The sequence below is a fragment of the Dipodomys ordii genome, unplaced genomic scaffold, assembly GCF_000151885.1.
Source record: "Dipodomys ordii isolate 6190 unplaced genomic scaffold, Dord_2.0 Scaffold157, whole genome shotgun sequence".
NCBI lineage: Eukaryota > Metazoa > Chordata > Mammalia > Rodentia > Heteromyidae > Dipodomys > Dipodomys ordii.
Genome location: NW_012267373.1, coordinates 5,249,969 through 5,264,060, shown reverse-complemented (window position 1 = coordinate 5,264,060; position 14,092 = coordinate 5,249,969). Strand labels below are relative to the sequence as shown.

General features: G+C 39.0%; 1 protein-coding gene across 1 annotated transcript in view; it reads right to left on the bottom strand.

Annotated features, from left to right (window-relative positions):
• Nucleotides 1–14,092, bottom strand: part of Lama4 (laminin, alpha 4) — a 141,077-nt gene that overhangs the window by 4,744 nt on the left and 122,241 nt on the right. Inside the window, exons 30-37 of the mRNA XM_013032844.1 lie at nucleotides 13,051–13,186; nucleotides 9,905–10,092; nucleotides 8,432–8,621; nucleotides 7,483–7,638; nucleotides 5,510–5,669; nucleotides 2,383–2,513; nucleotides 1,253–1,346; nucleotides 656–775 (exon numbers count right to left, since the gene is read on the bottom strand). Of these exons, the coding sequence (XP_012888298.1) occupies nucleotides 656–775; nucleotides 1,253–1,346; nucleotides 2,383–2,513; nucleotides 5,510–5,669; nucleotides 7,483–7,638; nucleotides 8,432–8,621; nucleotides 9,905–10,092; nucleotides 13,051–13,186 (1,175 nt within the window). The remainder of the gene's footprint in view (nucleotides 1–655; nucleotides 776–1,252; nucleotides 1,347–2,382; nucleotides 2,514–5,509; nucleotides 5,670–7,482; nucleotides 7,639–8,431; nucleotides 8,622–9,904; nucleotides 10,093–13,050; nucleotides 13,187–14,092) is intronic.

Genomic DNA, 14,092 nt, shown 5'->3' with positions numbered 1-14,092 from the left:
GAGGGAGAGGGGGAGGGAGGGAGGGAGGGAGGGAGGGAGGGAGGGACAGACAGAGATGAGAGCTCATGCATGTGTGAGGGAGTTGACATGGGGCCCGTAAGTGTGCTCATGCTCAGCACCCTCCTGGATCATGCATTCCGCATTCTCAGCAGATGAGGCAGTGATATTGCTGATGAAGTGTATGGACCACAGCTGGGAACCTCTCAGGGACTGTGCAGTACATGAGAACCACATGCAGCTGTTTTCACAATTCAAACTAATTTGGGCAGAGAGCTATGTATTCTTTCCTGTTAAGAGCAAGGAGCAAGTATCAGCAAACTTTTAATCCTCCTAGCCCTCAGATCCTAGAGCAGTATTAACAAATGCATTTCGCTAAGTATTTTGTAGTATATGTATGGAAGATATTTAAAAGGAATGGAGAGAAAAACAGGCAAGAATGGCAAGCTGGAGTAATAATGGTGGTTAGAATGCTAGTACTTGCTTGGTGCTTGGATAAGGAGCCATATTTTTCGGTATACTTTTTCATATCTATATATTGGCGGGTCTAGTTTATATATAAAATCTTTTGAGTTATTAGGTGAATTAGGAATGCCCAATGGCTCAGTTCTTCATATCACAATAACAGTCATAAGAACTTATTGCTTTTTTGGCTTACCTGGAACACCTCCAACAAAAACAGGCTCCCTGTGATCAGCTGACTTCGGATTCAGTGGTCCAACCACATGGTTCACTTCAGAGTCCACATCCAATTGAACCACATTTGAATCTCTAATAACTGAAATATAGTGCAAAAGACAGGTCATGAGGCAAATGTGTCATCAATTTTCACATGGAAGTGACTCATTTATCACAATAAGGATAAATTCTACAATAACCCTCCATACTTCTATGTCATCAAAACATCCATAATGTCCAGCCACATCTAACTGAGCAAACACTGGAAGATTTTTATTTGAAAGGGAGAATATGTAGGCTTCTCTAGAGCTGCCTTCTAGCTTCACAAGTTATGCGTTACACAAACAACTCCCCTGCACTATTTGGCAGCATTCAGTTTCAACTCACACATGGATTCAATATACATATTTACTAAACTAACATTTGGTTTTCTTTTCTTGGATGCCTTTAAACTGACATTCATCATCTGCCATATAAGTCATAAAGTCCTGCTAGTCCCTAACCACCCTCTCCAGGGGATGGGGGATGTGTGATGGACTCATTTTTATAAAGGAAACAGGACATTGGATTTTCTTACCTGTAATTCTGTGCCATCTACCATCACAGAGACTCTGTTTGGGTGTTACTGAGGTAGAAAAGTCTCTGACACCATTGTTGACTTTTACTATGACCTGCCAAAGACAGAGAATGCTATGTAATTTAGTTTAACTTTGCCTTTCTTAAATAGCTTACCACAGAGAAATAATACTTTAAACAAGTATCTACACCTGATTAACTTTACAAATTTGAACACAAGAGGGCAGTCTTTAGTAGGAAATAGAAATTGTTTATTCTGGGTATGTTTCTTGGAGAAGATAATCATATTGGGAAGAAGAGAAGAATGACAAATATAACAGAGGAACTCCTTTGATTTCTAAAGGCAGGGTATATTTAAGAAAGCTGGTTAAAATAGTGATGAGTAGAAGCTTTGGGGCTCCTATTTATCTCACTTTCTGCCCCAGTTGTCTTATTTGTAAAATTAAGAGTGGTAATCTTACCTATGTTCTAGAGATATTGGGAGGACTAAATTAATTGATTCATTAAGTACCATGGAAAGATAAGTTATTATTAGTGTTATTAGTTTATTTTTGAGGGCTTTGGGCGTGGTTTCTTTATGTTAGAGGTATAATGAAAATGTACATTTCCCTTAATATCTATTTAATTGTACCATGAATACTCTTTGGTAATATTTTAGTGTGAAAGTTATGTTCAAGTTATTCTGAATTTATACATTTCTGATCATTGAAAATAACATTTATGCACAAGTATCTTTAATAAAAATACATTTTAGCTAGAAAGATGTTTTTGCATATGTTGATTTTGGTAATTAAAAGTTTTTTGCTTCCAATTGCTGAAAAAGTTTTGTTACAAGTTTTTAGAAGACTGTTATTGGCAATCTTTTTCATTTTTATTTCTTGGTACTATTGGCATATTTTCTTATTTATTTATTTATTATTTTTTTAAAATATTGGCATATTTTCAAGATTCTTCTAATCAAACAACTTCCAGTGTTTGAATGTGAATGCAAATACTCCCCACATTTAAATGTCATGTTACAGCTTTCCTATTTTTTCCAGCTAGAAAGATTAATTTTGTGAGATAAATCAGTTTTAGAGCAGAAGCTAAGGTTTGATGAAACACCCTGATAAATTCTTTCTTAAGGCTGACCTGTCCATTTTTCATGTGGATATTTAGGTATTCCCCATTGACACTGTGGCCATGGACAAGGGTGCCGGAACTGCTTCTGGGACGAACTTCAAATGCAATTTCGAACTTCAAGCCAATGTTGAAGGATTCATCTGTGGAGAGAAATACCATATGCTTTGAGAACAGCAAACTAAAATTTGCAACTATGGGATGATTTTGTAATTACATATTTTTTTTGAATCTAGTTTCAAAAATTTGATGTATTTCTCAGCGGGGAAGCAGAAAGTGCCATTTCCAATGTCTAACTCAGCATGGAAAGCTCTGTGGGGGACTAAGATAACTAACCCATTCTTCTTGTTGTGGTATGGGGGGTGGGACAAGCAGCTAAAAATACTGTCTGTGCTTGGAGGGTTCAGGGGAGGAGAAATGAGTTCCAACTAGCACCCTTTACTATTCTAAGAATGAGAAGGAGGACAGGGCAATCTGGAGAGAAGATAACATTTGAAGCCTGGTGTGGAGGCTGTAACCCTTGGAGAGCCAGCCAGGTGAAGGCCAGTGTGTCTGGATGTACTACATAGTGACAATCAAGCATGATGGATGGGGAACCACAATGAAAGGGCTCCAGTACTCATGTATGGAAGTTAGACTTTATTTGTAGCTTTTCAGCTCAGGTGAGCGCTCTACCACTTGAGCCACAGTGCCTCTTTCGGTATTCTGGTGGTTTATTGGAGATAAGAGTCTCACGGACTTCCCTGCCTGGGCTGGCTTTGAACCACAATCCTCAGCCTCAGCCTCCACAATCCTCAGCTACTCAGCCTCCTGAGTAGCTAGGATTACAGGCATGAGCCACTGGTGCCCAGCTTGTAAATGAATTCTTAAACAGATAGCTTACTAGTGACAGTGCTGCTGAACCATTTCAGATAAAAAAAATTGATAGCAGCAAAAGCATCTAGTGCTGCTGCTGTTGCAGTGATTCAAGACAGTGCTTTTGGGGAATCATGGTGTTCACTCCAAGAGGTTAATTGCAAACCTGTGTGTGTGTGTGTGTGTGTGTGTGTGTGTGTTTATTGCCAGTCATGGGACTTCAACCCAGGGCCTAAGCACTATCTCTGAGATTTTTTTGCTCATGGCTAGTACTCTACCACTTCAGCCACAGCTCTACTTCCAGCTTTTGTGCTGGTTATTTGGAGATAAAGAGTCTCAAGGACTTTTTGCCCTGGCTGGCTTTGAACCATGATCCTCAGATCTCAGCCACCTGATTGGCTAGATTACAGGTATGAACAACCAGCACCCTGCTGACCTGGGTATCTTAGTTGTGTGTATACCTTACCATTTTTCCTGCTGTTAGTTAATGTTCATGTAATAGAACATCAATTGTACAGGTGCTTAAGCATTTGAGGCTACTAAATCTCAGAGATGAAATAAGAAAAGAGTATATTGATGTTTTAGTAGTAATAAACAGGTGGAGCAGAAGAGGAAAGCAAAGTCAAAAGCTAGACAGAGAGGGAGAGTACCTCTGGCTACTCAATTGGACACGGATGGTTAAGAAAGTACACAGCTACATTGAAATTTCTTTATTTGGGGATGCACCTAAAGATCAGGGAACATGTCTTCTTATACTCTTGTCCTTTTCTCATTCCTAGTGCCTATTCTGATGCTTTTCTCACCTCTAATAGTTGTGCTATAGAATGTTTGTTGGAATGCATCAGATGGTAGTTGTCTATAGTCTGCTAGGATTTTGTTTGTACAACTATTAGAGTCCATCATCTGCTATAGGGATTACCCTATCAGAGGCATACAATAAAACTATTGATTGAAAGCCGGGCAGCAGTGGCTCACGCCTGTAATCCTAGCTACTCAGGAGGCTGAGATCTGAGGATCACAGTTCAAAGTCAGCCTGGGCAGGAAAGTCTTATCTCCAGCAAACCACCAGAAAACCGGAAGTGGCGCTGTAGCTCAAGTGGTAGAGTGCTAGCCTTGAGCTAAAGAGCTGAGGGACAGCACCCACGCCCAGAGGCCAAGCCCCACAACCGACCAACACCCCCCCCAAAAAAACTGTTGATTGAGTAAATAATAGTTAAGGACAATAAAAATCCAGAATTAAGAGCTTCCTGAAGGATGGTGTTGTCAGATAGGGTTGTGTGGCAGATATTTCCTTTAGTGGGGACAACAGGTCATACTAAAAGGGAGCACAGGAAGAATGAAAGGAACAGGGGGCAGCAAGAGCCAACCAACATAGGCCAGACCACACAACAGGACAGAAAGTTTTTTTTTTTTTTTTGGTTGAACGCTGGGAATAGACCCTGTCCCTGAGTTCTTTAGCTCATGGCTAGCACTCAACCATTTGAGCCACAGCGCCACTTCTGGTTTTCTGGTGGTTAACTGGAGATAAGAGTCTCACGGACTTTCCTGCCCAAGTTGGCTTTGAACCTGGATCCTCAGAAACTCAGCTTCCTGAGTAGCTAGGGTTACAAGCTTGAGCCGCCGGCGACCGGCTAAGGAATAGGAAGTTCTAAGAAACTATGATTGTCTGCATCTGGAAGCTCTAGTCGGGGAGAGCCTACAGGGATGGGGACCACATGTTTGCCCTGAGCAATAGAGAGGCTGGAAATAACGATCCTTCTAGAAAGAGGGTCATTTGATCAAAATGAGTGGGGCTTTTTAAAGTTTTCAGTAGGAACCCAATATAAACCATCTCAACTAAGAGCATTTCATTCATGTGCTCAATACCAGTCTTGATCTTAGTCTATTTTCTGTTGCTGCAACAGAATACCCAAGATTGAATGATTTATAAAGAAAAAAGGGTTTATTTAGCTCACAGTTCTGTTGGCTGGAAAAGATAGGAGCCTGGTGTGCTGGATCTAGTGAGGGTCGTAGTACAGGTGTAGAAGGGCAAGTGAACATGTGGGCAAGAGAGTGAGAACACGAGGGGAGGGGCCAGACTTTCTAACACCCTACTCTGGCAGTCACCGGCCGGTCCCCCTGCAAAGTGGGAACTCATTCCTGTGAGAAAAGCATTAATCCTTCTTAATGGCTTCATCATCCACTAAGGAGCCCAACACCTTTCACTACTGTTAAATTGGGAAATAGTTTTCAACCTGAGTTTAAGTGGCAACAAACCACATTGAAATCACAGCAGTCACGTTACCTAGAACCACATATCCTCCTTCTGTTGCAAAGTAAGTGCCGGTTTCCATCGGACCTTCAAAGCACGGGGTCACACTAAATGTTTGAGAAGCAGAGGTGATGGAGGCCCCGTTTAGCTGGAGATTGCAGAGACAGCCGCTGAAACTGTACACCGAGTTAATCTGAAAGAAGAAAACATTTCTTAAAAATCCATTCTCTCAGCACTCATGGAGAAGCAAATTGGGAGGGTTTGGGTCTGAAGGAACACCAAGCAATTCCTTATCAATTTACGTTAGCTCTCTTGAGTTATCAATACTTTTCCAGGAGGTTGCTTTTTAACTAGTCCTTTGAAACTGGAACTTTGCATTTGACAACATCAGCTTGTATAATTAAGCTATGAAAAAAATCTCCATATACTGTGACAAAAGAAATTGCAGTTGCAGTTGGCAAACTGAGCATTGGAAATATTTTAGTTTATTTTTCTTCAAGAATTAACAGCGAGAGCTGGGCACTGTTGGCCCATGCCTATCAATCCTAGCTACTCAGGAAGCTGAGATCTGAGTATCATGGTTCAAAGTCAACTCAGGCAGGAAAGTCTGTGAGACTCTTATCTCCAATTAACCACCAGAAAAACCAGATGTGGAATTGTGGCTCAAAGGGGTAGAGCACTACACTTGAGCGGAAGAACTCAGGGACAGCACTCAGGTCCTAAGTTTAAGCCCCATGACCCACAGGCACCCACACAAAAAAGAATACTGGGTAGGCCCTAGATCACTAACACTGATGAGAGCTAGCAAAATCCTTAAATCTGTTTTTCCTAACTAAAGAGTAGAAAGCTTATATTTCTGGCCTTATTAGTTGTTACTATAGTTGAGAATTTATCATACTTCAGGACATAAAACTTGGGCCATATTGGATAACTGATTTCATTCTGTTTGAAAAATCTTTAAAAATTATATTCAAACATAATTCTTTTGAATTATAATGTTAATGACTATTTTTTGCTTTATATATGTTAATGTATTTTAGAAGTGTATTATTAACTCTTTGTGTTACAATCAAACATGTTCGTGTTAAAAAAACTTTAGTCCTTTGATTCATTCCTTTTCTTGCTAAATATTTTTAAAAGCTGACATATTTTAGTTTTTTTTTTTTTTTTTGGGTCCAGTCGTGGGGTGTGAACTATGGGCCTGGGTGCTGTCTCTCAGCTCTTCAGCTCAAGGCTAGCGCTCTACCACTTGAGTCACAGCGCCACTTCCGGCTTCTTTCTTTTAGCTCATGTGGTGCTGAGGAATCAAACCCAGGGCCTCAGGCATGCAAGGCAAGCGCTCTACCACTGAGCCACCTTCCCAGCCCCCATATTTTAGTTTTAAATTACAAAATGACTTTTCTTACTACATTCTCATTTATCTCCCAGGGTACCTGCAATCCTTATGTAATTGTACATTATAATTGTACATTTATAATAATCATTTATCAATTTATAATAATCATACCTTTATATATTGTACTATATAATATGTATACATATACATATACATATATATACATACATATATATATATATATATATATATATATATACATGTGAAAGAAACACAAATAAAATTGCATTTATGGAATGACCTGAAACATTACATTTCTAACTCAATAATCTTCTGGAATAACTTGTTTTCTAGTGTTGATATCTGCCTAAATTAAAATTATAGATACTTGCAAAACTAATAAAGGCCCCCAGAGCAATGAATTTTCATGATAATTTATGCTTCTGAAATATTTTTTTCCTTTTACTTCTATATTAAAATCAGAAGACAACTATTGACTTTGTAATGCCTCAGGCAGACAGATAGCCTGCAGGTAATACTTACTGTGATGTCTCATCTAGTAAAACTACAATTTTACTTTTGCTAGTTTCTTAAACTGTAAACATGGGCCTGGGTTAGGTGATTTTCGGTTGTAAAGTTGGATGGTTTCACCTTGTCATGCCTGGTTTACCTGGACATTTTTCACAGCTCTTCCGGGAGCCACTCCTCCCAGATAAATAGGACCCTTGATTTTCCAGGCAGCTCTAGTGGGTGGGAGACTTTCTTCTAGGACTCTCAGACCATCTATGACCAGCCGGCCACTACTCTTTTCTTGAACAAATATCACCTGGATGGAGAGAAGGAAAATAGTAGATATTAGGTATCTTCCAAGTTTGGGGAGTAGGCCATGTTCTCTCTCCTCCTAATTATGTGATTGCAACAGCATTGCACATCAAATGTGCTCCATGTGATTGCAACAGCACATCAAATGTGCTCCATTTCTGAAAGCCAGAGGCAGTGTCTCTTTTTCTGCCTAGTAAACCTCTGGCAAAGAAATGTCAGAAACATCAGAAATCCTGTCCTTTGTTATAAATTATCACCAGGCCAACCTTGCTTTTTTTTTTTTTTTTAAGACATTGGCGTGTTTTTCTGGCTCACTTTTGTATTTTCACCATGCATTTTCTGACCTCTAGAAAGAATGATTTAAAGCTACAAGTGTAATTTCTAAATTCAGCTTACATTTAGCCAGGTTCTCTGAAGCTCTTCCTGTTGCCAGGGAATATTGAAGTGCTTCCTTTGTCACAGCCCATTTTTCGAACTAATTTACTCACTTTGTATCTCCCACAGCATAAACCCAAGATATTTAGTAATAATTACTGAAAAATTAAGAGGCTATAAGCACTGGAAAAAGTTGAGTAAAAATCATTAACATCCAAACTTCAGTTTATGTTCAGTTACTTTGGTTAATGATCCTTTGGTTAAAAGGATTATATATAAACCAAGCATCTTTTAAAAAAGTGTCTTTCAAGATTTTCACGACAAAATTTTCTCTGCAGAAGAATATTAAAATGAATATTTCTAGTGCTACATTGTGACGGTGAGCTATTCTCTGCCATCAACTTACATCGCCATCAACTTACATCATGCCACAAGCCATCATTATATTTCTCTTGGCTTCTGATCTTCAGTTTCTTATGGCCAACATTAAACATGAAAACCAAGCGACCATGGGCCAAGAAGAGTGTCATGAAGTCATTCTCTTCTTGATCTGAGACGTAGAAAATCATCCCATGGGAGGATCGAGTTTTCAGACGAATAGAAAATTGAGCTCTGGTAAATGAGAAGACAAAGGTCACCATAAGTAAAATGAGACTGAGGATTGTCTTAATTTCTCCAAATAATACATTGATAAGGATGAATAAATAGTAAATAGCAATAGATGTTATAAGCAACAAATAAGTAGCTTTTCTATCTAACCTGCCGCAGAATTACTTCTTATCACGCCTTAGCATTATTAATGAATATTGGATAAATATGTAACTTTTCTACACATCTACACAATTAAGGAAGAGTGTTGTCCTAGTTAAGGATTTTTATCATGTGTCACTTTGGAAAAATGTGGCTGCTAGTTAGTAAAATTCTGCATGTTTAAGATACCTAACTATGTGGACAACATACTAGTGAGTATGGATGTGAAAATCTGAATAGAAGTATATTACCTAAATTACAGATTAATTTTTCCCAATAAAAATGAATTGATAAATATTATCATAATAAAGTATCTATACAAAAGGGTAGAAATATATATGTGAAGAAAACTTCCTTTCTTTGGCTCCAAATATGGTGTGATTACCTCTAAATTCTTCCTGAAGAACACAAAATACTGATTCTGCCTAAGTGGCCTTCATATTTGAAGGCATTGGAGGTACTTCCTACATGAAAGTTTAAAAAAGGTACATAAGAGACATATATATGAATTTTTGGGTATCAAAACTATAAATAGATCACTAATACTATTTTTGGTTTGTTTTTAAGTTGTATTTTTTTCTTTGCTATTTTTGGTACTAGGGACCAAACCCAAGATGTTGCACTTGCTACACAAGTACTTTGCCACTGAGCTACCTCCAAGACCATTCATGCTATTGAGTAATCAGAGTTTTGTGAAGTACTGAGAAGTAATGATAAGTCTGAGACAGCAGGAGGGCCACAGACATACAAGTGCATTTGTAATTTCAGTGTTGTTCCTTGACTAGCATTTTGGTTGCTTTCCACTTACAATCTGAAAGCAATATGTTGGAGGAAGATATGTGATATAAAAGGTCAGATATGAGCATGGAAACTTGGGCTACCTTCCTTTCCATGGGCAGCTTTTCTTTTTGATTAAGTATGGTAAACTCCTGGAAGAATGCACTTTTGTATATCTTATGTTTGGGAAGAAGTCAGAACATAATTTCTTGGCAAGCAATGATGGTATATTATTTAATATATTTTGATGATAAGAAAATGGGATTGAGGGGGCACAGGAAGGAAAGACCATAGGACAGAAGATGGCATGCGGCAAGCAAGGATGGCACACAGCATTTGGTCTCTGGCAATGCAGTGTGGTGCTTTACTTTTCACCAAAGTCTCCTTTTAAGTGTTCAAACTCTTGGCGGCTGTTGGCTGTCCCTCCATATTGATAGGCGTGCTCTATTGCTCTTGGCCTGTTGGAGAGGTGGCAGTGCGAGTCTTTTGGGGCATTCTGTTCTAGAAATTTCAGGCCAACAGGATCCCAAGAAGGTGCATCTTTACTTTTCTCTCCCTATAAAAAAGAAAATAAATGAAATTAAGAGATAAAAGTGATATAATGAAAATTTATTTGTGCTATCTTCACCATGTATAATAATAAAAATAACAAAATAGATATTGTGTATTTTTCATTCATAAAATAGTAGGTACTCCTCATCTGTCCATCACCAAATAAATAAATATTGGCTCTGATAAGCAAATGAGAGCAGCAACTGAAGCAGTAATAACAAAATCATGACAACAGCAAAGCATATTAATAAACCTAAAATTCTAGTCTGTGATTATAGAGCAGAGTTAAAATGAAACAAGACAGATAACCACCCTATCATTTAAATTGAGCACACATCTTAAATAATAATGAAAAAAATAGAAAAACCAGAAATACAACAACACCAAGAGAATTAGTCAACAAAACTCATATTATCGGCCTGTACCTTCCTCCATCTGGCATTGCTTCCTGTCATATCTACTTTTACCTTTTTGGAAAATAATTTGACTTGGTCCAGTAGTCCTACCTCTTGAATGTACTCTAGTGATTTAGTCAGCAATTATGTGCATGATTATTTACACACAAAAAGGAGAAAAGGAAACAACTGAAAATATTGGCTAAGTGAGACAATAAATGCATAAAAGGGAATATTAGGAAAATTGTAATCTCAATCCATTAAGACAACCTTGAAAAAAGTTTCAATAGAGGCTACACTATTTCTTTTTTTCTTTTTTTGGGGGGGGGTCTGGTTGTGGGGCCTGAACTCTGAGCCTGGGCGCTGTCCCTCAGCTCTTCAGCTCAAGGCTAGCGCTCTATCACTTGAGCCACAGCACCACTTCTGGCTTTTTGCTTATGTGGTGCTGAGGAATTGAACCCAGGGCCTCATGCATGCAAGGCAAGTGCTCTACCACTGAGCCACCTTCCCAGCCCCTACACTATTTCTTGATAACTATTTAAGCTATATGTAGCTACATCTAAACAGGCTGTCAACATAGGTCTCATTGGGCAGATGAAAGTTGAGAGATTCTAGTAGATGTTTCCTATGCTAATATTTGGGAGAAGAGTGGAGAATGAAGGAAAGCTCAAATAAAGAAAGCTGTTAAATATGAGAGTGGAGGGGACATAAAAAGAGAGCAATCAAGGAGGTTAAGCTAGCTAATGCATATGTGAAATACCATGGGGAAAATGTTATATACACTAAAGACAGATATGATCTGTTGGGAGACAGGTGTCAATAGGAGAGGAGAGAGCAAACAGGGTGGTGACTATAATTGAAGTACTTCATGTACAGGTATCAAAGTTGAACAATGAAACCTGCCGGAATTATTTTAAGAAGCGGGAGGGGGATGAGAGAGTGTAATGGAAAGGGTGAGTTTTTGTCAAGGTACATTGTGTGCTTGCATAGAAAGATCACAATAAACACCTCTATACAACTAATATACGGCAATAACAATTTTATAGGAAGATCTTAAGTTAGAAAGTGAATGTGGCTTGAAATTGCTAAGAGGCATTGGTGTAGGGAGAGATAAGGAGAGGAATGAGTGATGTGGATAAGTGGGAGGAGATGGGCTCAGAGAAGGAAAGCAGTGTTGATCACACAGGACCTCTCATGAATTAAAGACTTGGGTTTTGCTTTGGATGTTTGTTGTGAGGAGACTGTCAAAGAACACCAAATGTTTTAGAGACTATTAGAGGGATTTAGATGAGATATGATAATAACTTGGGCTAGGGTGGTAATACCGACATCTGAGTGTTAACAGTGTTAACAGTTCACCACAAATTGGGGCCAGGAGTAATAGACTGAAAGAATGAGAGGCGATCAGGGGCTTCCCTTATGATGGAACCCAATAACATGCACACTGGGAGTCAGTAAGTGGGAAAGAATAGTAGTCAGAGAATCATTTTAGGATTCACTATTTTCGGAGGAAGCAGGTCCAGCTGACACCATAGACAACTGTGCTTGGAGTGGCTGAAATGAAGGTCACGGAAGGAGGGAGAACAAAGATAAGATGGCAAATGTTAATAACTTCCAGGATTGTGACAAAAGTCTGAGATTATTGCATGAAAGCAACTGATCCTAGAGAGCTGGACTGCTAAATTATATATGGGAAGCACATGAATGAATTGCTAAGAACAGAGCATTTTTAACCACTGTAACGGAAAGCACTTGGAAACAGGAGTAAACTGCTGATTAAAAATGTTTCTCAGAGAGTGAATGAAGGGGTGACACTATGCAACAAAAAAGAACTGTACTCATTACCTGACTTACATAACTGTGACCCCTGTGTCCATCACCTTTATAATAACAAAAGAATTTTTTTAAGAAGTTGACAGACAGGAGCAAAAAAAGTATTTCTCTGAAACAAGAATGTGGATGTTAGGGGAATGAACCCCAAGATAAGTATTCAAATGTTTTTGTTTTCCTTTCATGCAATTGTTTCTAACATGTTTATAAGATGATTTCTATGTTGCTTTGTATGTCCCTCCCCCACGGTATAACCCCTGCTTTTACTGTATTTGATGTTGGTATAATTTGTGGGGGGGGAAGGGAAAAACAAATATTTTAAATAGGGATACAGGTGGACCCATTGCAACAATGAGATGTACACGTCGTTATGTCGAAAATGAACTTTGCAACTTTGGTGGGGGTTGGGGGGGAGGATCTGGTGGGGAGGGAGGAGTATGGGAAGGGATAGGAAGGGGAAACAAAGAGGAGGCAACAATGCTTGATAAGAAATGTACTCGTTATCTTGCCCATGTAATTGTAACTCCTCTGTACGGTATTCTCACAATAAAAAAAAAATAAAAGAATGGATGCAACCAACCTGGTGAACTGGACATTCTCAATACTGCCAGTGCCCTGTCTTTCAACTGTGACAGAGAAAACGGGAGCAAGTTCTCTAAAGCAATTCTGTTCTTGGCATAGGAAAGAATCAGGTAATTCACAGGGTGTTACCTTTTACCTTTTTCATTCTGACTTGCCTTAGGTTTTGAGGAATTTTTTTCTTTTTTGTGAAGGAGAAATAATGGTGAAGTCTCCATGGGACACTCGTACAGAGAAGTGTGGACTTTTTCAGAGTACTGCTGGAAATCTTCCACCTCCACGTCCCTGTCCAACCTGTGTTGAGAACAGAGGAAAATGAGGGTAGTCAAAGAACACTGACAATTGAAATTTATGTGCAAGAATGGGTCCTGAACTGTCACTATCCCATCTAGAATCCCTGCAATTATTATCCAAAGAGTTAACAAATAACCAGGTGCCTGGCCAAACACAGTCTGACTGATGACTGTGACCCTGTCTCAGTTTCTTAGTCTTTATTCAATTCCTCCAGTGCTTTTTCTTGTTTTCAAGGAACACCAGGCCACAGTGTTAAGGACCTAGAATAATGGCTTTGTTTATATTCATACACTAAATTAGCAAGACTTAACCTTTAAACAGGGATTTTGGTATGTGCTCTATAGTACACCCTTAAAAATAAGTATGAAGGGCTGGGAAGGTGGCTCAGTGGTAGAGTGCTTGCCTTGCATGCCTGAGGCCCTGAGTTCGATTCCTCAGCACCACATAAGCAAAAAGAAAAAAAGCCGGAAGTGGCGCTGTGGCTCAAGTGGTATAGCGCTAGCCTTGAGCTGAAGAGCTGATGGACAGCGCCCAGGCCCAGAGTTCAGGCCCCACAACTGGACCCCCCCACCCAAAAAAAGTATGAAAACAATTACATCTACTATTTGATAGTATGTGATAGACCAGGTGCTATGCAAGATGCTTTATATGTGTTGTCTTATTAGACCCTTGTGATGAGTCCATTAAGCAGGCACTACTCTTATTTGCATTTTTAGGTGACAAAATGAAGGTTTACTTAGCCACAGTTATGCAGAAATTAAATGGTAGAAAAAAATTAAACATGAACCCAAGCATGTCAGTTGCTCAAGCACAAACACGCTTTTAATTATTACCTGCTGCCTTCAATACATTTCATAGTCCTCTATGTTTGGTGTGTGTGTGTGTGTGTGTGTGTGTGTGTGTGTG